Source organism: Vulpes vulpes, chromosome 6, assembly GCF_048418805.1.
Source record: "Vulpes vulpes isolate BD-2025 chromosome 6, VulVul3, whole genome shotgun sequence".
Lineage (NCBI taxonomy): Eukaryota > Metazoa > Chordata > Mammalia > Carnivora > Canidae > Vulpes > Vulpes vulpes.
Window position 1 is genome coordinate 30,950,339 of NC_132785.1, and position 23,761 is coordinate 30,974,099.

The 23,761-nt window shown below is 36.8% G+C and overlaps 1 protein-coding gene across 33 annotated transcripts in view; it reads left to right on the top strand.

Annotated features, from left to right (window-relative positions):
* SCEL (sciellin) overlaps positions 1-23,761 on the top strand; it is a 294,897-nt gene that overhangs the window by 205,121 nt on the left and 66,015 nt on the right. For 13 of the 33 annotated variants that reach the window (XM_072760824.1, XM_072760813.1, XM_072760822.1 and 10 more), the window contains 5 exons: positions 1,609-1,668; positions 5,024-5,092; positions 11,386-11,424; positions 12,595-12,675; positions 14,903-14,968. In XM_072760824.1, coding sequence (XP_072616925.1) covers positions 1,609-1,668; positions 5,024-5,092; positions 11,386-11,424; positions 12,595-12,675; positions 14,903-14,968 — 315 coding nt within the window. Of the gene's footprint in view, positions 1-1,608; positions 1,669-5,023; positions 5,093-10,718; positions 10,788-11,385; positions 11,425-12,594; positions 12,676-14,902; positions 14,969-23,761 lie in introns of all 33 variants that reach the window. The other 20 variants (XM_072760807.1, XM_072760800.1, XM_072760803.1 and 17 more) reach the window with 2 other exon arrangements.

Below are 23,761 nucleotides of genomic sequence, written 5' to 3' on the forward strand. Positions count from 1 at the left end.
TATACAGTTATTTGAGGAACACACTGTAACTGTTAAATAAAGATGTCTATTAATTTATGTTATTAAATATTATTATTTTAAGGGCATATAGGAGTATTTAAAGACTTACATTGGGTTCTGGAGTTAACATTCTTGGGGAATGATCACATTCTTTAGTAACAAACACTTAACTACTTCTGTCAGAGCCTAATATGGCACTTCGATTTTTCCATAGTGGTAGAATGATATCAAATGTGAATCATAAATTCTGTGTTGCAAATGTGTGCACAGATGGGTATAGATAGAGTTGTCTAGGACAAATCATAAGGGATAAGAATGATGGTTTTATGCCTGGCATACCTGCTTTATAAAGGCCCAGGAAGGACAGCTTGGATGGCATGACAGCTACTGAGTGAAGGAGAAATGGGCTCTGATGCTTCCCCCATTCATACTGGTCCAGTTCTGGCCTGTGTGTTATAATTCTTCTTTAGGTCAGAATGTGTCTGGTGTCTGCTACTCTCTCACAAGTTTAGGGAAGGGATATCAAGAGAGATGGAAAAGTCCTCTTGGGATTTTTGAGGATATAAATTTGCTGGAATTGTTTCAGTTTCACTGTTCATCTTTCTTTTTAATTATCTACCACAGTTTCTTGTATAGATTTATTATAAATAGTTCTAGAGGGTTGAGTAATGTTAGGGGAGCAGAGCCAGAAGCAATGCGGTATTTCAGGTTTGGTTGGGTTGACATAAAAAAGGTTCAGATATTTACTCTTCTGCCTTGGTTCAAGGCCAAAAGCCCTACTACATGTTTTAACATTTCCTAAAATTGCCTGCGCTTTCAGGTCTGCTGTACAAGGCAAGAAAGACATGGTTTGAGATTTTATATATGCAGGTCTATGTATGAATTGTTATGTATGAAGGAAAAGCAAAGGTTTGAGATAAAAATATCTGGGTCTTAGATCTATTCCTGTCACTAACTAATCTTTTGGTCTTAGGAAAACCACAAAAACTCTGATAAATTTCTTCTTCTGTAAATTTGGTATGACAGAGTCTTCCTTGCCTAATTCATAGGATTATTTTAAGGACCAAACAGGTGTCATGGTTCAAAAATGAGCTAATGCTCCTGCGAAAGATCCACCTCCTTAACCACAAATATTGGTACTTATTTTCCTGCTTTTTATCAAGGAAAACTATCAAGTCCATCAAATGAAAAAATGTCTAAGTATAAAGGAATTAATTAACTTCAAGACATGTTTGTAGAAAGCTTTTGCCCTCCTGCAGAAAAGGACTCTTGTAATGTGCACAAAGTAGATGTCCACATGTTCCATACTCTGATAGAAAAAAAAAACCCCACTCATTCCTTTGTTGAATCATATGGAAATCTCATGGGATAAATGAGAATAATCATCATTTGTACTGACAAACTTGTTTCTTTTCACACGGTCTTTCAAGGAGAGACTAGGAAGAATAAATGCATACTTATGTTCTTATGTGTGAAATAAAATGAATTAACCTTATTCTAAATCGTGAGCTCTTTCCCCTATCTCCCTTATTTAGTGCTTTCCCCTATCTCCCTTATTTAGTGCTGTGGTAACTTTCCATGTGACTTAGTTTTGTTCTTTCTTTACAGAGATGAAAATTATGGTAGGGTGGTGCTCAACCGACACAACTCCCATGATGCCTTGGACAGGTGGGTGTTTCAGACAAGTTGCATCATTAGCAGAAACACAAAGACGATAGTTTTGAGAGACTTGTTCAAGTCAGGCTGAATATTTGTGGCTAGCCTCAGGCTTTCCCTGGCATTCTGGAAGAGTTTGTGATATCATCAGAAGTTTCCACAGAGCAGTCTGTGCTTCTCCAGCTCCATGCTTCCAGAACCAGTCTGGAGGTATAGAATAACCCATGCATGGAGGCAGCCCTATTGATGGAAAAAAAAAGGGAGGCCACAGAAATGTGACCAGATAAGATATCTCAGAACCTTAGGAAAAGGAACCCTAAAATACAGAAAAAACAGCCCCAGAGTTCACTTGCTTTATGGGCAGTACACTTCTTTCTAGAAACTCCTAGGCTTGTGGAAAACCATTAAATAATACGGAGTGGCAAAAAGACTGACAGGCGAATCAGAAGAAAAATTCAGACAAGACTTGTAATCACAATGATGAAAATGATCTAAGATTGATAAAATTAGTAGATAATACTCTTGTTAAAGCAGATTTGTGTTCACACACATACAAACAACCACACCCATCAGAGGAACCTAAGTATTTATCAGACACAAGTTTTATCTGGTCCAGTAGCCTGTCTCTGTCACCACAATGTATTTAGTAAAGGAGTGTGATTGTCTGTCACGGTGTGGACATTAAGTAGACAACTTGAATATTTTAGAAACTTTTACTTATGAATTTTTTTAAACCCTTTTAAACCTGTTCATGATTTTGACCTGTCCTAAGGGTACTGAGCTTAGAACGCTATACACAAAGTAGCTATTTGGTTTTCTGGTTCACAGCCTTAGTTCATCTGATTGATTGTTCTGTGACTACCTTTGCCCTCTTCTTGGTTTTCATGATTTCAGAGATTACAGCCTTGATCTCAGTTGGCTCTCATCTTGCCAAACAAAGGGAGTCTGATCATTTCAGTCTAGCTACCAGTGGAAATTGCTTCCTCCATTATACTGGCTAACTCCCCTCCATGTACTAGCTAACATAATACATTGAACTTTTATCTTTCGTAAGAAATGTGAGCCTGAGATGTTTTCCCCTTGACACATAACTAGTGTCTCAAAATACATGTTCCTAGAAGGGTAGTGCAGATGATTTTTTTTCTTGTGCTTGCTCAAATAGATGCCTTCTTGTTCCTTTTCTGCCCTTTCACAGAGTCTGTACCCACTTTAGTGGATGCTTAACACCATTTTGGAACATCTACTATGTGTTGCCATAGTGGTAGGTGCTAGGAATACAAAGATGCATTAAGATACCACTCTTGACCTTAGGGAGACCTTCCATTCTGGAAAAATAGGGATCCATAGACTATAATGCTAAAATTTACCATGGAAGTGCTATTGTAGAACTGTGTGATAGTGCCATGGGAATAGAGGAGATGGCCTAACTCTGCCCAAATTAATCAGAGATGTCACCCAGAATGTGGTCTTTGGTGTTGATGCTGCTATTCAAAGGATAAAGAGGTGGTTCTGAGTAGGGAAGGGTGGCTGGTTGGCATGAGGCAGGACAGAAGTGCTTCCAGCAGAAGTGGCAATGTGTGCAAAAAGCTCCATGTGAGCAGAAACTGAAAATAAAGGAAAGAGAAGATAAACAATATATTATTAGATAACAGTTTCATAGTATGCACGAACTAAGAAATTTTGCTGTGTGCCTCTGCCAGATTGTTTAAACATGACAAACAAGCCTGGTAGCACAAATACTTGCAAAGATGCCTATTGTGAACCAGATAGTGGTCTGAGGTCTGGGAACAAAACAAAGTCCCTGCTTCCATAGAACCTGCATCCTGAGTGAAGATGGAAGAGGAGAGAGACTGAAAATAAATAAATACAGTCTAATATGTTGTATTGCCTTAAGTACTAGGAAGAATAAAGCCGGCTAATGGGACATAAAGTGATGCTGAGAAGAGGCTGTTTTACAGATGGGAGTCAGATGGCCCATAGTGCCTGTTTGCATTCATGTATTAAACACAATGATGGACTATATACCATGATTTCCTTCTGAGGTTCGTTTAAAACTTAGGGAATTGCATTAGGCAATTTTATTTACTTTTATCTTGCATGAATGGACAGTTTCCTCTGATTCCATTTGAAAATGTTCACATCTATTTGTCCTCCAAGGCCCAGCTCAAACCACACCTTATCCATAAAGCCCTCTTTGATTCTTTTACCTAGAAATAAACTTTCTCACCTTAGAACTTCCTTGTACTTTACTTGAACTTATTTTATGACAATGGCCACTTTCTGCCTTTGGGTGTATATATCTAATTTGTCTCTCTGGCTCTGTGGGAGTAGAGTCCATAGTTTTTTGTTCTTGACTTCCTCATAGTCATCAGCACAATAAATTGTATATTGTTTACCTTCAGATTTTTGCTTAATAAAAGTACACTCTATCAAGTTAAAAATTAAATTTTAAGTGCATATACTGTATTAGTATTTTTTCAGATTCAGTATCTTTGATCTGTCAGCTTCGAATGATGCTTTGAAATGCAAACAGAGTAAATCATGGTGTAATTCATCAAAGAGCTTGCTTTTCCTGTATCACAAGGTTCTATAAGGCATTAAACGGCCTGTTTTCACTGATTGATCTCTCTGATCAAGATATTCCCATTTGCTTTGATGATCTTGATTTCTACTAGTAAGCTTTCTGTCCTTTCTTTTCTTCCTTCTCCCCTTTGTTCTGCTTACTTGTCTTCCTCAACTTTCTTTGCCTTCTGTCTCTCTTCTCCCTACTTCTCCTTATTCCTCCTTCTTCTCCTCTCCTCCCTACATCTATCCTTCTCTCACTCTCTTAATCTCTTTCTAGCTTTTTCTTTCTTCCTTCCTTTCCTTCTCCCTTCAGTAGAAAGTTCTTTTTCAACCCTGTCCACGGTGCTGAACTTTAAATAAAGCTATTTGTATTCAGCCAGTTGAGCTGCCTAATGGTGCTACTAAAATTCTGCAAACAAAACAAAGCTGATTTTAAGGGATTGAGTTCCTATGATGTAAAAGTCAACAGTATTGATAAGAGTATATATTAGTTATTAACCACTTTGCATGTCATGTTGTTTGTTTTGCCTATATTTATCCCCAATTTGAATATGTTACATCATAGTTAGAAATAATTGGACCTAGAGAAGAATTCCTATATTAGCATGGGTAATTGGGTGTGACATAATTTATCCTATCCAAGTTAAAACTTTGGAATATTTAGATGCTCCAAATCTGTCTTACCGTGGTAGCATGTACATCTCCTACCTAAATAGGCAAAAATTTTACCAAAGGCATGATAGATGTTAAAAACATTTTTTTGTAATTTATTTGACCTTTCTGTAATTATTTCTTGCTACAGGAAAGCAAATGAGAGAGATGAGCCAAAGGCTACGATTAGTCGGTATAGATCTGATGACACTTTAGACAGGTAAGGTATTTTTGAACCATGTAAGCAGAAAGCAAAATGTATATGAAGTCCCCCCCCTCATTTTTCTAATCAAGCATGAGGTATTTAAATGTTCACCAAAGTAAGTTTTGAACCATGATATTTTATCCCCAAGGACAGAAGGCTATTCAGATTGAATTATCTTCCTCAAAATTCACAAAATCTTGACTCAACATGCTATTTTTCTAAAATCCTGCTAATAGGAGATTGATAAGGACAATTCTGAAGAAACTGGTTCGAGTAGAAGTAAGATGGACACTACACAGAATCTGTTCAGTTTAAAATGGAGAGTCTAGTTATTTTTATGAATATGAGTAGTGAGTTCTTATTCTAACTTTTGGTCTTTCCATCCCAATGGTGGAAAAGTGGCAGTTTCTGTTTTTATGGGGAAACTATACATTTTAATAATAAAATAGTTTTAATCTACTGTAGTATAAAGACTCTTTACTTTAGAAAGTGAAACTACTCTTGTGGGTGGCACTACAGTCACCATATGGCCTATTGTCAGTTCATTCCTACACGGAGGAAGAGGGCTCATCTTTATGGAGAAAACTGAGAAATGTCTATATTTTTAAAAATTAGGCTCCATACTTAGCATGGAGCCCAGTGCAAGGCTTGAACTCATAACCCTGAGATCAAGACTTGAGCTGATAGCCAAACTGTGGAAGAAGTCTCGGTGTCCATCGAAAGATGAATGGATAAAGAAGATGTGGTCTATGTATACAATGGAATATTACTCAGCCATTAGAAATGACAAATACCCACCATTTGCTTCAACGTGGATGGAACTGGAGGGTATTATGCTGAGTGAAATAAGTCAATCGGAGAAGGACAAACATTATATGGTTTCATTCATTTGGGGAATATAAACAATAGTGAAAGGGAATAGAGGGGAAGGGAGAAGAAATGGGTAGGAAATATCAGAAAAGGAGACAGAACATAGAAGACTCCTAACTCTGGGAAACGAACTAGGGGTGGTGGAAGGGGAGGAGGGCAGGGGGTGGGGGTGACTGGGTGGCGGGCACTGAGGGGGGCGCTTGACGGGATGAGCACTGGGTGTTATTCTGTATGTTGGCAAATTGAACACCAATAAAAAATAAATTTATTATTAAAAAAAAAAACATTTAAGCTAAAAAAAAAAAAAGAAATGACAAACACCCACCATTTTCTTCGAAGTGGATGGAACTGGAGCGTATTATGCTGATTAAATAAATCAATTAGAGAAGGAAAAAAAAAAAAGGACTTGAGCTGAAATCAAGAGTCAGATGCTTAACTGACTAAGCCACCCAGATGCCCTGAGAAATGTTTATTTAGATTAAAGTGTAAAACCTCCACATCACATTTTATCTTATATTTGGTAGAGATGCTTAGTAAGCATATATAAAAAGCAAAATTAACATTTTTAGTTGGAGTCTAGACAATGGACACCTGAGGCCATTGGCATTTGAGGTCACTTGCTCTAGGTAAAGATATGCTGCTATTGTATACAAAAATGCCAACAGCTGAATTTTAAGCATATATGCTAAAATTTATCGTATCTAATAGATTCTATATTCAATATTTGTCAGTATTAATTCATGTAGGCAATGTACATACTTCTGTACTATTCATAGGTTTTCAAGCCAGTCTCCCTTAATAGAGGCTAATTTTCACTGGTATTCCTAAGGAATTAACTTCTCTCTGGTAATTAATAGCCTCAAAAAATGAGATCATAGAGGTATATGTACAAGATCTCATCTTCACAGCACTGAGTGGAGAGAGGAGTCAAAATAACTGTTTATTCACATTGGTCTTGGGGGCTGTCCCGTTGCACCGTAAAGTGAAGACGGAAACCCTATTTCTAGGAATTAATCTGAAAGTGAGATAATTATGCCTCAAGATAGGTAAATATGTAGGGGACCTAAGCCTTTGCAGGCTGTGTATCTGAAGGTCTATATTAGGCCAGTCAAGACAGAGCTTTGGAACATTAGCAATGAACTAGACCAGACCTCACAGGCTAACTATGTGAGTCATTCTCAGCCTCGCTGCAAATTAGAATCAGTGAGAGAGCCTTTAAACTTTACTGATAACTTGGTCCCCCCACCTCTCACTCTCAAAATTCTGATTTAGTTAGACTGAGATGGGACTCAGAAATTTTTAAAGCTTATGAAGTGATTCTAATGTGCAGCCAAAATTCAGAACCACCAATCTAGTCCAAGTCCTTTATTTTATACTCTCAAAAATGAGGCCAGAGATTACCTGCTTTATTTACACAAGAGGTTTAGTGGCGAGTTTTGTCTGCTCCTTCCTCAGGAGTCCTGAGTCATAGCAGTATGCCATATCTCTCTAAATGTGGAAATAGATGTGAGGGAGAGAACTCAGGAATCAGTAAAGAAAGGAAAGTCCTATCAGCAGGAATCAGACTTTCATAATTCTGGACACTCCAAATGTGAGATAGGAAATAATTTTAGGAGGAAAACACCAAAATATATCTGGTATGCACATGTGTATGTAGTTCAATAATGCATTTATTTTATTTTTTATTTTTATTTTTAAGTAGTCTCTACATCAAATGTGGGGCTTGAACCCACAAACTTGGAGATGAAGAGCTGTGTGCTCCACCAACTGAGCCAGCTAGTCGCTCCACAATAATGTATTTATTTTTAAATAGATATGAGAAAAGTACTGACTTTATATTTGGAGTTACCTTAAAAAAATATATATATATATATATATACAGGTAAAAGTATGAAGTGTTCTAAAGAAACAGTAAAATACTAATGTATGTGGCCTGCAATATGGCCCAGATCCTGAAGGTGGTTTAATGACTAATTTGTAAAACCTAGGTTGTGGTGACCTCTAGTGTTCACTTCTGGAAGTGTAACTTTTTCTTTGGTTCTTTTGATTATATTGCTAATGACTATATTTGAGTATTTCCTGTCTCCAAGATTGACACTTATCAAAACAACTTATTTCATATCACAAGTTGGCAGGAATTTAAATTTTCAAGAGGAATACAAAGTTAATCTCTTTAAGTAATAAGAAATTGACATATGTATTGGAATGGTGGTTTAGAGTTCTCTCCATTATTACTCATGGACTGACCCCCTGGTGGCATAGAAAAGATAGTGGAGGTGAAGAATAGTGCAGGAAGACAGGTTGACCAAATACATGGGTGTTGAAACAATCACACTACAGAATCAGTTGTATGACATTGAGTCATACAAGACTTTGGAGGTACCCTACTTCTTAGCTGGGTGTCCAAGAGAAAGTCACTCGCCTTCTCTGAGTCCCCATTTTTTCATCTATAAAGTGAAAATAATTATGCCTCCCTTGTAAGGATATTTTAAAGAGTAGAGGAGAATGTATACAATAAGCATCAAAGAGTTGGTAGCTATTTTTATTATTACATCTGCATGTAGATATTGCCCACGTAGATTTACACTGTACAATTTTGATTAACTTCATTTATTTCAACATCAGAACTTGCCTTTATTTAAATCTTGAGAATGTTTGATGTTCTGTTTGTTTTAGACAGATTGTTGTTTCAGAGAACCATGGTAGCAATTTCCCAAGATTATTTTTTATCTCATATTAGAGCCTCATAGGCAGCTTATAAAGTCTGAGTAGAATTTCCAAGGAACATTGAAGATTTAAGATTCAGAGACACCTGACCTCTTACTTATGGTACTCATGAAGTGGTTCTTCCTTTAGAGCCCTTTAAATATAAACATCTTAGAGGCTTGGTAGCAGTTAGCACAGGGAATATAGTCACAGTCCATGGCCTGATGATCACCTTAGATGTGAGTTTTTTATCCATGGATTCTAGGAACCTGTATAAGTTAATGCCTGTATTATGAATGGTCTCTTGAGAATATGGAACTCTGGAAGATTTCAATCTTCTTTCCTTTTTGTATTCAAGAGTTATCAGTTTATGGTATTATGTACTATAAACAAAAACTTGTTTGGAGTTGACTCATAGCATTTTAATATATTAGAGTTATCTACCCAATACTTTAGTTACACATATCAAGATGACATTAGGAATTGAAATCATTTTAAACTTATGACAGTTAAGTCATGTTTTCCCACATTCATTTTTATTTTAGAGTGAGGAAAAGTGAGTGTCCATCTTTCCAAGATTAGTTTCTATAAAGCTATGTACTAAAGTTGATGGTAAAATAAAAAATTTAGAAACAGTTATAGGAGACCCATAGTGTCCGATCAACAGAAAAGTTTTGCTGACCTTTTGTTTTGCTGAGCCTAATTTTGCTACATCCTAGTTTTGTGCAAGCCTGCAGAATGCTCCAGAGGATAGCCCTATGTCTTAGGAAGAACCTTCCTATCTGCTGTGAGGAAAGAATGTCTGCAGTTATGAGAGTCCACCATCAGCATGGAGACCATGAGATTCCTAATTCATCTTTTCTGACACAAGGGACAAATACATCTTTTCTAGATGTGACCTCTTTGAAGAGATCTGAGATTTGAGGGATTAAAACCTCTGATGATCAGTAGAGGCTATTAATTAAATGTATTAGTCAAAGTAAACTAATTTGCCAGGGTAGAGTAACTCTTTTAACAAAGTCCTTCTCTCACCCCCGAATCCATTATTATTTAGCACAATGGAAGATTACTATCCACTCTCTTTAGAGTCCAGTGTGATAGGCTGGAAGAGTAGGGCATGTCTCAGCTTCATGAAGTGACTCAGGGCCCTAAATTCATATTTTGATGCTGCTATCTTCAACCCATGGGCAACAAAACCATAGTGGGAAGAGGAAGAAAGAGCGTGGAGGAACCCACAAGAGGTTTTATGATGGTTCTGGAAGTAGCAAACAACATTTCTGCCCACATTTTTTACTCTAGAACTCAATCACACAGTCCCAACTTAATTGCAATGAAGAATGGGAAGTGTGGTGTCCCTCTGTGCTCAGGAAGAAAATAAAATTAATTTGGCAAACATATATCATTGTCTATGCTACAAAATATCTTTAAAAATACTCGCCTTTCATTGATGCCTTTTACAGACTTCGGAAGTAGTGTCATTGGATGGATGTACAGTTGGCAACACAGGTGCTGAACCCTGTGCAATAAAAAATCCACATATAACTTTGGACTCTCCAAAACTTAACTATTATAGCCCACTATTGACCGGAAGCCTTACTGATAACATAAACAGCTGATTAACACGGATTTTGTATGTTATATATAACTGAATTCTTACAAGAAAGCAAGATAGAAAAAAAAATGTTATTAAGAGAATCATAAGGATGAGAAAATACATTTACAATACTATACTATATTTACCGAAAAAATCTGCAGTTCAAATCCACGTGGTCAAGGGTCAACTGTATTATTAAACAATAATGAATATAAAATAGTGGGTTAAATCCTCAATAAATCAGAGAGGCCAGTAGAAAAGCATAAACCTTAAAATTCCCAAACTGTATTGATAGATTTTATCTCAAGAAGCTTTTTTAAATTGCAAAATATTCTAAAATGTAACACCTGAAAACAAATCTCTTTATCAGGAAAAGGTTATATTGTGAAGTTATTCTTTCATGAAAGAGGAATCAAAGGACTTCCATGACCTAAATGTTCATCCAAACTTGTGTCTTGTTTCTTTGTAAAGGATCTCAGACAGAAATGATGCCACTAAAACATATAAGACCAATACCTTGGACAACCGACTAACCAATAGGTATCTGTATCTGTTGACTTTGGGAAAGACCCAAGTACAATGCTTTTCTAAGCATTACTTATTTATTTACAATTTTTCTGTCCTACTTGATATCTTTCTATAAATTCTTATCTTCTATTTTTTTAAACACAAAAATTCTGGAGTAAATACCTTTATTTCTCTTCATAGTTAGAGAAATAGAAAATCCTTGTGGCCTTGCTTAAAAATTGAGAATTCATTGCTTCAGGTCATTGTTTTCACCACATTCATGTTTTTGTTTTAAGTGATCCTGGTGGCAAGAGTATGGAATACATATAAATGCCAATTTTACACTCATTGCTAAAGAAAATTACTGAACCCAACAAATAAAAATGTTGGGCTTACTTGATATTGAATTTTATGAAATTAAATTATTTCCTTTAGAATCTAGTCCAAGACAAAAAGATCATTAAATCACCTTATCAAATTTATTCAAATACTGATGCTTTCTTTCTCTTTCTCTCAAATAATGTCTAACTTTAAATAACAACTCTAAATTCATGGACAATTGCAAATTGATGCAAGTGTTCATTCTTTGTTGCTGCTCAAACTTTTGCCTTTTTTTTTTTTTTTTTACCAGAAACATGTCCACATTTAGATCACCAGAAGCAGCAAAGACGTATGTATTTTTCCAACTGAAGTTACATTTTAAGAATAAGTGTATTTCTTTGTATATGTTCAAGAAAAACCAGGGTATATGCCCCTAGGCCAAAGTTTCATTGTAATAAAGCCACACTCCTATTGCTTAGGCAGAGTTTAGTAGAAATAAGAAAATGGTCCATGAAGCTTTAAATATTTACTATCTGGATTTTAACAGAAAAAGTTTACCAACCTCTGCTCTCACCAAACACCTAAACTTAAGTCATTCTTTATTTTTCTTTTTTCTTTTTATTTCTTTCTTTCTTTCTCCAATTTTTCATTTAAATCTAGTTAGTCAGGATACAGTATAATATTGGTTTCAGGAGTGGAATTTAGTGATTCATCACTTACATACAACTCCCAGGGCTCATCATAACAAGTGCCCTCCTTAATACCCATCACCCATTTGATTTTTAACTTTTTTCCCCTACAGACTTTTATTTTTCCCTTTTTTATGGCCACTAACTCTTTTTTCCTGTATGTTTCATTTGTCTTTCAAAATACCCATCACATTACAATTCAACTGAGTCATGAAATTATAGGTTTGCTAGCAATGAAGTACATTTTCTCTGAAACATACTACTGGTGATTATAAACAGCCAAACTAGGTGGATTTTTGAAAACAGAATTAGTTTTTAAATTTTTATTTACACAGAAAGGAATTTTCACCTTGGACTGCACCTCTCAGTAGTTAAAACAGACCAGGGTCACTTTTTTTTTTTTTTTAAGATCTCTATACATTAATAAATACTAAATAAGGATTTGAAATGGTGTGGTTTTTAAATGTTTTCTTCAACAATATAATACATTTAATGCAAAAAAAGCAATATAATTCTGTTAGTCACAATATATATAGGATTAAATATATAATATGAATCCAGAGCACATCAGAATGCATTGGTCCAGATTTCAGACACACAATGTCATATGATGAATCATTTCCTTCCTTCCTTCAGTTCTAGTTATTCAGATGAAAGCTTGATTATTTATAAAAATGGATAAACTACAGAAGAACTTGTTTTATGTTGTCAACTGAAACATTTTTGTGGTGAATAAAGAGCAGGCGGGAATATGAGTAGATTATCAGATCTTTCAAAGGTGGGACAGCATAAAAGTTTCAAGAATGTAATTTGTGGCTGTGATTAAACAGGCAACCTGGAAGTTTGTTCAGTGCAAACAGCACCAGCATCCCAGCTCCTACTTCTGCTACAACTCCTGTAAAGAAAAAGAGGTATGATGGACTTGTTGCATCTGCTTCTTGCTGATATTCTTTAGAGGATTGTCTTTTATTAATTTCTTTCATTTTTTAAAAAATATTTTATTTATTTATTCATGAGAGACAGAGAGAGAGGCAGACACATAGGCAGAGGGAGGAGAAGCAGGCTCCATGCAGGAGCCTAATGTGGGACTCGATCCCAGACTCTGGGATTACATCCTGAGCCGAAGGCAGATGCTCAACCGCTGAACCACCCAGGCATCCTCTTTTATTATTTTCTGAATGAATTCATCCACCAAGACATCCAGATGGCATTCAGAAGTTGGTCTCTCATCCTTGCTCCCCCCTCTCTCTTTCCAGGGATCCAGTGCCTACTGGATCATGGTGTCCTCAAACTTTGTCCTTTTCTGCCTAATTTCCTTTTCAAACATGCAGTCTTTGAAAAGGTGCCTGGGTGGCTCAGTCGCTTAATGCTTGATTTTTGATTTTGGCTCAGGTCATGATCACAGGGTTGTGAAATGGAGCCCCGTGTAGCTCTGCCCTCAGCATGGAGTCTGCTTGTGGATTCTTTTCCCTCTCCCCCTCCTCCTGCTCATGTGATTGATAAATAAATAAATAAATAAATAAATAAATAAATAAATAAAATCTTAAAAAACAAACAAATATGCAATCTTTTCTCCAGGTTTCCTGAGGTCTTGAATATCTAGGTAATGTTTTTAATGACAGAGCTCAGCAAAGGGTAAGCTACTTCAGGTAACACCCTTAGTAGAGTCCTACTACGAGGAATGCTTTACCCTGAAATAATTATGACTGTGGAGTGGCCAGATATCACCACACTCCTGAAATCAGCCTGCATTGTTGCTGCCTCCTCTCTATTCTGTAGATTAGGTTGACCCTACTTCCAAGTACAGAGTCAAAGGCTCTATGCTGAGACATCAATGTTTGTGTGACCATGCTTCCTTCTCCGACATCCCAGGTGGCCTCCCACCTTCTGCCTGCGTAGATGTCTGTTTATTTAGTAGGCACAGAAAAGTAGCTAGACCTGTGGTGATAGAATATTCTTCCGGAGACAGAAGGTGAGGGTCGAAGCAATTTTTGCTTGTTGAAGAGAACACAGTGCTAGTGAATCACAATCAAATGGAAAACAAACATTCATGAACCTCAGTGCATTCAAAATGTTTTTATTCTCTTTGCCTGCACCTAAGAATGTGCCTTGTTTGAGTAGGTGCTCAATGTTTGTTGATGGGCTGGCTGATTGCCAAAATGCTCCTGCAGTCAGAATTCTAGTTGTGTCTGCAGAGTCTCAAAAAATGTAATCACCTTTCTCTTGGACCCAAATTTCTTATCTCTTACCCACTTCAAAACTCTTTCCTCTGACAGGTTAGGCATAAGTCTGGATCATTGAAGCCAGCAATAAGACTCTTACTTTTGTCGATGAGTAGTATCGACTACTTACATTAAGTTGAAATTGGCTTTGATCTCATCTTAGCTCAGTCCTGAAGTGCCTCAGAGAATAGACTTGCTTCATGAATTTACAGCCAGCTCTCCTATCCCAGCCTTTCCTTCTCTGGGCTTTCTTCTGACATGTCACTCTCCTCTAAACATCTTCATCTTTGATCCATATCTAAGTCTTTCTGACAGAGCCCCAAGCTATCTTTATCAATTAAAATTAAGTCCTGGTAATGTGAAGACATCTTTCTAATTGGATATATATGTGTTTGTATATATACATATATGTACATATAATTGAGGTTAGCATTACTGGGGCATTTACTTATGTTTTCAATATTCTTACTTTCAGAGTTTTTCACTTTATCATACAGCTTTTTAGAAACTATAGATACAGAGTAGAACATAAGATTGATTTTGATTATAAAATATTTCAGATATGTAGAAAATAGAAAAAAGAGGTATGTTTATGATAAACACCCATGTACCCACTAGCTAGATTTAACAAATATTAATTTCTAGATTCTCTTCATATTTCTTTTGAAAGAAACACCCACATGTTGGTGTCAAGAAAACAGGGAAAGGAGCTTACTTGGGCTGCAGAGAGCCTGGATTGCAGTATAGTTACTTCCAACTGAGTTTAAGAAAGCTTTCATTTTATTCCCAGGGCTTACTGAAAAGTCGTCTCAATGCCTTTTAACTGTCAAATTATTTTCAGCTTTTCCTGATAGACATGTGGGTGGCATAAGGTCTTTTAAGCACCACGTTTATAACTGATGTTGTTTCTTAACAGACAGTCCTGGTTTCCACCACCTCCTCCTGGTTACAGTGCCACCCCAAGCACGGGAGCAAACAGAAGGTAAGGGAAAGGTGGCTGATGTAATTGCTATGTAACTTAATGGAAGAATGCGTCAGATATTGACCATATATAATTGTGGAGGCTTTGGAATAAATCAGAGGAGATCTTGTGAATTCTGAGAGCTGAACAAGACAGAGCTCAGTGGGAATGAGGTCAGGCTATCAGTGCCTCTGGTAGGAAATCTTACAAGGTGCGAGGAATACTTAGCTGTATTAGTTTGCTAAGAGCTGCCATAACAAAGTCCCACAAACTGGGTGGCTTAATAAAAATGTTTCTCACAGCTCCAAAGGCTGGAAGTCCAAGATCAAGGTGTTGGCATTGTTGGTTCCCTCTGCAGGCTGGGAGGGAGAATCTGTTCCATGCTCTCTCCTGGTTTCTGGTGGTTTCCAGTCACCCTTTGGCATTCCTGAGTCGGTATAAGCATCATCCAGATCTCTCCCTTCATCTTTACAAGGTATTCTCCCTGAGTGCATGTCTGTGTCCCACACTTCCCCTTCTTAAGAGGACACTAGTCGTATTGGATATGCAGTCTATCCAACTCCACTATGACCTTGTCCTCACATATCTAATTACATCTGCAATGACCCTATTTCCAAGGAAGGTCACATCTGAGGCAGGTTAGGGCTTCAACATGTGAATTTTGGGAGGCGTACAATTCAACCCACAAGTGACTGAGGAGAGAATGGAATCAAGCACCAGGCATGACTCAAAAGTGGGCTCCTGAAACACCACCCCTTCCAGGCAGTGATGAACCCAAATGACTGGATAAGGATATGAGTTGCAAGTTTTTTGTAAACTTTAAGGGATGGATGGGTGTTTTCTACTTTTATTTTTTTGTTGAGATCAATTATTATAACTAAGATTATAGACCATGTGGATGGCACTTTGTTCTACAAAATCTGTGCTAGGAATGTCAACAACCATTTAATTTAATATGTGATTATTGTGTGCCAGATATTGTTCTAAGATCCTGGGATGTATCAGTGAAGAAAACATGGAGCCTACACTCTGATCTTCAAAGCAGCAGACATATGTGCAGAACTCCTATAATCTATGCCATCTCTAACACACAAAGAAAAATAAGTTTCTGATTTGGTTTTGCTTTAGGGTATCCAAAATTATTTTTATATCTTCAACTCCCAGAATATCTTCACTGAATATTTCCATGTTCCAATAGGATTTATTTTCCCAATTCAACAATTGGAAAAAAGAGTTATTAAACAATGTGCTTGTTTAGTATTAGGTTGTTTTATTTCCTAAAATTGTCATATGTTGTGTAGGCTTTTAATGTCTCTTTTATTTCCAAATAACAGAAATATTTAGAAATAAATATCCTTTATTATAATTTAGGCTGGCTCTGTAGGTTGTAAATAAATTTAGTTCATCAATAGACACAAAGAGCTCTTTCTATACATGTTGCATCTGTATATATATCTATATATGTATACACATATATACATATTACACATAAATACATATTATTTATACATGTATAATTATTAAACACGTTGAACAATCACAACTTGGAATTACATCCACCTTCTGTTAAAATATTTTCTTTTTGAATCTCATTTATAGGTGACTTCCAATTATATGAACTGCCAAGTATGGATTATGTTTCTAGTTTAAAACCTTCTTTCCCCTCAGTCAGTGTTTAGATATGTCTCTATGAATAACACCTTTTATGGAGCTACCTAAGTGGGGAAAATATTAGCTAGGGGTTTTTCTAGGAAACTATTGTTTCCTGAGTATTTTAAGATCCATCCAATTTTGTCTTGATAGATAATTGGAACTTAAAAATATTTATTACTTATTTCTAAAATTTTATGTTCATCTTCTATTTATTATTCCAATATTAATGTAAAATTATCATTACAATAAGCAACTGGTTATATGACTATAAAAATACAGAAGGGTTATTCATGAGTTAATATTTCATGCTTTCAATGCCCATTAAACTTGTGGACCTCTGTTTGCACAGAATTGGTAGTGCTTGGCTATATGCCCTTACGATTTATTCATTGCTGGTTGTAATTTTACATTGAAGATAAAATGAGTCACAATGCTCCTATTTCTGGATCCTAGATCAGATCCATAGCAGAACTAAAGGAAAGAGAAAATTATTGGACTAGGTTGATCAATTTAGATATCCTTTCCTTTTTTAGAGGCACAGATTATTAATATAATGGCTAAACTGAAAGACTGTTCTTTGAGGATCAGAGCTAATGTCATGCCAAGCTTTCAGGGGAAAAAGGGAATAATAACAATATACCAGTCTTTGATTTCTAAAGTGCTTTTCTTTGGAAGAGCTCAGAGTACAGCTTCTGTTTCTCACCTTTAATGCCAGTGCATTACTAGGGCTGAAAAAAGAGCCTTTTTTAGCGGAAGCTGAAAAATAGAAGCAATTATTAAATGATAAAAGGAAGCAAAGGCTTCAAAAAGAGATCTTTGTCCTCAGAAGAATGCAAAGAAAATGAAAATAGGTCAAAAAAATATAAAAATGGGGGACTATGATTTTTAATACTAGCTAATAGCCCAATCCTAAGTATATTTCCCCATCCCTCACTTATACACTGGTCTCCTCTCCTTTCCCTTGCTCCTGACTCCTGCAAGAGAATTTCCCCTTAATACTGACACTCTCACTCTCCATCCTGTTCTTCATCTTGTGAACCTTCATTTCTCCCATCACCTAATCTTTCCCAGAGTTTTAATTTTCTCTCACACACCCCTGTCTGTGCAGCACGTTCAAAAAGACCATCAGACTTCCCAGCCATTGTTGGAGTGAGTCCTTTTATTCAACTTTTCTCCCCCTTGACATCTCCGTGGTCGTCTCCGTGGTTTGACACCATGGATCACCCCGTCCCTCAGTTGTTCCTTTCTTGACTTATAGAATATGGGAAAATCAAACTTAGGTGTGTTTGAATTAAAAATTTGCTTTGGCATTGTGTTTGGATTAAAATCTATTACAGGTATATATAAGCTGCCTTACAAAGCATCTCAAGCTTTTTTTTTAACCAGCAGAAGGACTCATGCTATCAGAGCTTTATCTATACTTATATATATACGTATATCTATCCCTATGACTATATAGGACTATATTTACATCTATATCTCTTTCTATACCTACAACTATAGCTATACCTACAGGTAATTCTATACACAGTTAATATAAGGTTGGTGAGTTGAACTAGAGATTAAATGATAAAATTTAATTTTCTAAAATAACCATATATAACAGCTAAAGAAAAAAAGCAATTTCTTAAAATAGATATCCTTTTATGTATGGTATACATTAGTCTTACAATGAGAGATAAGATCTGGGTGATCAAACAGAACTTTGGAGTTAAGAGTTAAATATCTTTGAAAGCCTCTTGCTTTTTTTTTTTTCTTAACAAGATTAAAGAGAGAAGCTGTGGTTTATGGTAACAAGATATAGCATGTAAAGCTTGAAACTTAAATAAAACCTTTTCTAGCTGGTTTCTAAGGCAGCTCCTTGGTCATTGGGATAGAAATATTCTCTGACCTTCTCTTCCTTTTCTTGCTGAGAAGAGAAACAACCAGCATAGTATTTTGAATGACCAACCTAGACAACAAGGTTATTTGTTCTGAAACCTTATCAAATTCCCTGGAACCTATAATTTCTTTTCATTTTAATTAAGCCCGAGTCAAGATTTTACCTTTTATAATTGCTGTTCCTTGTTACAGTCAGCTGTCTCTCCTGTTACCTCTGTGATCAAACCCCTGCTTCACTGATTTCCCCACATTTCCATGTTCAAACCCCTTTCATCTTAAAAAAATAGCTTCTTGAAAAGTAATAGCCTAGGGGGCCCTGGATGGCTCACTCAGTTAAGTGTCAGACTCTTGATTTCAGCTCAGGTCATGATCTCAGGGTGGAACAATCCAGCCCTATGTAGGCTCCACACCCAGTGTGCTTAAGATTCTCTCTCTCCCTCTCCCTTTGCCCTCCTCCTCCCCACAGGCATGCTTTCTCTTTTTCTCAAAAAAAAAAAAAAAAAAAAAAAAAAAAAAAAAGAATAGCCTAGGGGCACCTGGGTGGCTCAGTTGATTAAGCATCTCACTCTTGATCTCAGCTTGGGTCTTTATCTCATGGTCCTGAGTTCAAACACCACCTTGGGCTCCCTGCTGGACATGGAGCCTACTTAAAAAAAAAAAAATTAATAGCCTAATTACACAAATCCATTAGACTGGCATCTTATCTCTCCATTGCAACCAAAGTTTTCAGAAAAGTTGATGATACTTGCCATCTTTATTTTCTGGTTCCCACTACCATTAGTTCATAGAAATAGCTCTCCTCAAGGTCACACATGACTTTGCTGATAAATTCTTATTGACATTTCAGTCCCTATGACTACTTGACCTTTCAAAAGGCATCACTGGCTATTCATGCCTTTAGGAAATCTCTCTCCTTGTCTTTTGAGAAGCTCCTCAACCCCCAACCCTCCCCTGACCCAAACATACTCTTGGGTTTCTTTCCTCTAACGATTCTTTCTCAGTCTCCTTTGCCACATCATCATCCTATACTAGCCATTAATTGTTGATGCTCCTAAAGCCTCAAAGTTCCTTCCCTCTTATTCTACATTCTGCTTCTCCACAAATTATCCATGCCCAGGGCTTCAATGGCCACATTTGTGCATTTGTGCTCTTGACTCCATTTATATCTACTCCGCACCTCTTCTCTGACTGATTTTGGCTAGCTAACTGCCTATTCAACATCTTCCCTTAAATTTCTCAGAAACCTTGCAAACATAACTTGTTCAAAATGAAATTCATAATTTTCCACACTAACTTGGTGCTCTATCTCAATTAGTGATACCGTGCTCAGCCCACTGACACTTGAAACTTGAAGTTATTTTTTGTACTTTTCTTTCCTTAATCACCAATATCCAATCCATTTAGTAAATCCTATCAAGTTATCTACAAAATGCCTATTGAATCCATATGCTTCCCTCCATTTCTACCATCATATCTTTTCTGGACTGTAGTAGTAGCTACCTAGGTATTCTCTCTTCATCTACCCTGATACCCACTCCCCTAATCTCTTCTCTACACTGCTGCCCTAGTGATATTTATAAAAGGATAATGGAATATATCCTCCTCCTAAATAAAAATATGACTTTTCATTTTTCTTAGAATAAAGACCCAATCCTTAGTACTGCCTGCCTGCCCTTTCCTGGCTCCCATCCCTCACAACTTCCCGTTGCTGTCTGTTCCAGTCACATAACCTGTTTTAAATGCATCCTATCCCACCTTCCATGGACCATATAAGGTATATAAGGTCCTCTCTGCTTAGAATCCTGTCTTCTCCCCCATTTGGGGGCACTTACATTCTTGTGGCCAAGTTTTCATCTGGTTTGTCTTCAAAATATTACTTCTGAGTCAAGTCTGTTCTGTTTTTTCTGCGTCATACTCACTCAGGTATAAGATATGGCAGCTTTCCTCCCCTGATTTGTCCATTTGTGCATAAGATTTTAATAAAGATGTGGGGTGATGAAAGTGCTAACAATACATTGTAGAAGCTCAGACCAAAAAATGTCAAATGTAATATTAGAAATTCCTGTTTGTTAGTTCTTTGGCCACACCTATTATTGGTTATTTCTTCTTGGCTGACATTTCTCTATAGGCCTGATTTTGTTGCTATTTTATCCAGCAGCTCCTCACTCCTTATTTCTTCCATCTTTCTTTTTTCTCTCCCTATCTCCTCCTCTCCCTTCATCCCTCCACCCCTCAAATTTCTATTAATTATTTATACAGGCAGTTTAGTTCTCTTTTTGCTGTGAGAGGCTCTTCTCAGAAAATCTCATCCCCATAACCAAACATGGTGATACATTCTTTGGGAGGCACTATTTTCTTATGTCACAATAATGTAAACATTCAGTCACCCACACTTAAAGTATCAAAAAATCTCATTGACCTCTCTATCTCCTTTTTCTTATTCAGTAGTCATTGTAGTGAGTGAAGGATTTGGGTGCCATTCAAGAAAAAAAAGATATGACTGCTGGTGCCCTGGTGGGGGAGGTAGTTGCACACTGTGAGCCATATTTGGATGGTGCTTTGATAGGTTTGCCTGGGGAGAGAGTCACTCCTTTCAATAAGACTCTCCAAAAACAACTACATGGAAGCCACCACCCAGAAGGGCAAGAGGGCAAGAGAACTCCTGAAGAAAAGGGAGACTCACAGAGGGGATTTTTATATCTAGGTGATGCCACTCAGCAGCATGGCAGGCAGTTTCTGGGTGAAGAACTCTGACCGAGAGCAGTGATTTGGGGTCTTTTATGGCTTCCAAAGTTCCAAAGTTGGACAGTATGGATGCAGAAAAAAAAAATCATAGCACAAAAATCAGTGATGGGATCATGAGAAAAGCATCAACATTCTCTGGGAACTCTGACATGGTAGGGAGAGCTTCTAACAAAGGGATTTAAGGAAGAGGTCCTGAAAGAGGTGTGGCATTTGCGGGGAAGAAAGGAAATAAATAATCCTAGATTTTCAAGTCCAGGGTCATTTTAAGCCTAGTGATGCCACCAATCAGTATAGGAAGAAACAGGAGCAGAATGGGGAATACACAATTGGTTTTAAGAGGTTGTGCAATGTTTTGGGCAGGTGGAGTCTGTGATACTGCAAATATATATTTGTGGAGGTAATCACCAGACAGTGGGAAATGGGGGAGTACTCAGGTAAGAGGTGGTGCCACAGATGCAGGTTTGGGAATGATCCCAGAGATTTTAAGTGTATATCTTCAGAAATGAAGTTACTTATGGAGAAAATATTAAATGAAAAAGAGCATGAAAGTTGAACCTTGATGTGTGTCTGCACATTAAGTGATGAAGGAGGAGCCAGAAAATTAAACTGCAACTAGTTCAATGCATGGTAAAGGTGAAGTGTGATATGTGGTAGGTATTGGGGAAGCAGAGTAAGTAGATACATTCTACATCCAAAATGAGCCCATTCTTCAAGATCTGGTATGAATCTTACTTCCACCATACAGCTTTCTTAGCCCGAGGTTGTTTTTGTCATCTGAACTTAAAAAACTTATTGTCGACAATCCTCACTTGGCAATTAATCGTCCATTACCTTAGAACATTACTTATTTTCATGGTATATTCATTAACTAGATGGCATCATCTTATAATTTTTTGAATTATCCATATGACCTTATCCATAGTAATTTGTTAATAAGTACATATTGATAAATGAATTATAACATTTCTTAATAACTACAAGATAGGGAATTCCTTCAACCCATTATTATATTTATTTTTGTAGTTAGGCTTTTTTCTATGTGCTTAAGCTATGATGACTGTTTATATAGCTCCCTCCCTCCCCACTTCCTCTGTGTCTGTCTGTTTCTTTCCAAAACAATTACTGAGCTCTGACTATGTGCTAGGAAAGCTCTTTGCTAGAAGCCAGGAATATAGAAATGTATAAGACCTAGTCCCAGTTTCAAGAAAGTCAAGGTATATCAGGGAGTTAGTTTGAGTCACGAGTGCTAAACATGAAAACTGGCCCCAAATGAGAGTGAGTCATTGAGGGTATAATAAACACAAAGTTGCAATAGTCACAAAATATCACTAGTGTATGTCTTTGGTTTTCAAGTTCTTAAACTTTTCCTCATTTGTGAGTCCTTCAAAAGAGTGATGACATTTGCCAAGCCTGAGCCAAGGCATGGATAACAGGCATCATTCCTGAGAAATATTTAGTCACATCACAATGAAATGTGGACACAGCATTTCTAGGAAGTTGATGTTGAAGTTGCTTCTGATTTTGGAGTAAATATACTCTGTTTATGACACATTCAAGTGTTTCTAACTATGTATTTAGGTGACTTAGAGATTCGATGGTTAAATGGCATGTGGCGCTCAATTAAACTCACTGAAGCTGAATTAAGGTAGTTGCTTAACAGACAATATGAATGTTTACAATGTTACCCATTATGGTGATACAAGACCAGCAATGAAGCCACTACCACCACCACCACTACCAAAACACTAATGTGTTTTTTTTCTGGAATCATTTTCAAAGACAGAGAAGAAAATACATACTTCTGATAAAATTAAAATAGTGGAAACATACCTAAGAAATTTCTGTAGGAAATTGCTATAGAGTTAAATGCTTGCTATGTAATTTTATAATTTCTCATCCATATTTGTTTCAATCTCTTCCTCTTCAGTGGTTTTCACGTTCAGTTAGCTGATTGGTAGAGTTGAAGGAGGAAAGAAAATTCTGATTGAGATGTGAGTTGCCATGGCAACTTTTCTCTGGTTATATTTTTCTGTCTGTAACTATAAATGGTAAAATGTAACCTTTCTAATTATACTGCTACATTTTTAACTCTATTGGTACCAAACACTCTGCAGTTTGTTGTCATGGTAAATTAAATCAATATGTTTTATTTTTATCTCAACCAAAATCTTTATATTGACTAGAATCTGTTTTGTAAAACTTAAGATTCTAAGACTCTTAGTAAAATATCCAAGTACAGTGATTTTAAAATTTTATCTGAATGCCTAGAAATATCCATTATAGGGGTTCTTAGATGGCTCAGTCGGTTGAGTGTCTGACTCTTGATTTTGGTTCAGGTCATGATCTCAGGGTCGTGAGACCAAGCCCCACCTTGGCTCTGGCTGGGTGTGAATCCTGCTTAGGATTCTCTCTCTCTCTCTCTCTGCCTCTTCCCCTCCCGCTCACATGTACATTTGAATGCTCTCTCTCTCTCTCTCTCTTGCTCTGTCTCTCTAAAAAAAAAAGAAGAAAGAAAGAAGTACCCATTCTAGATAT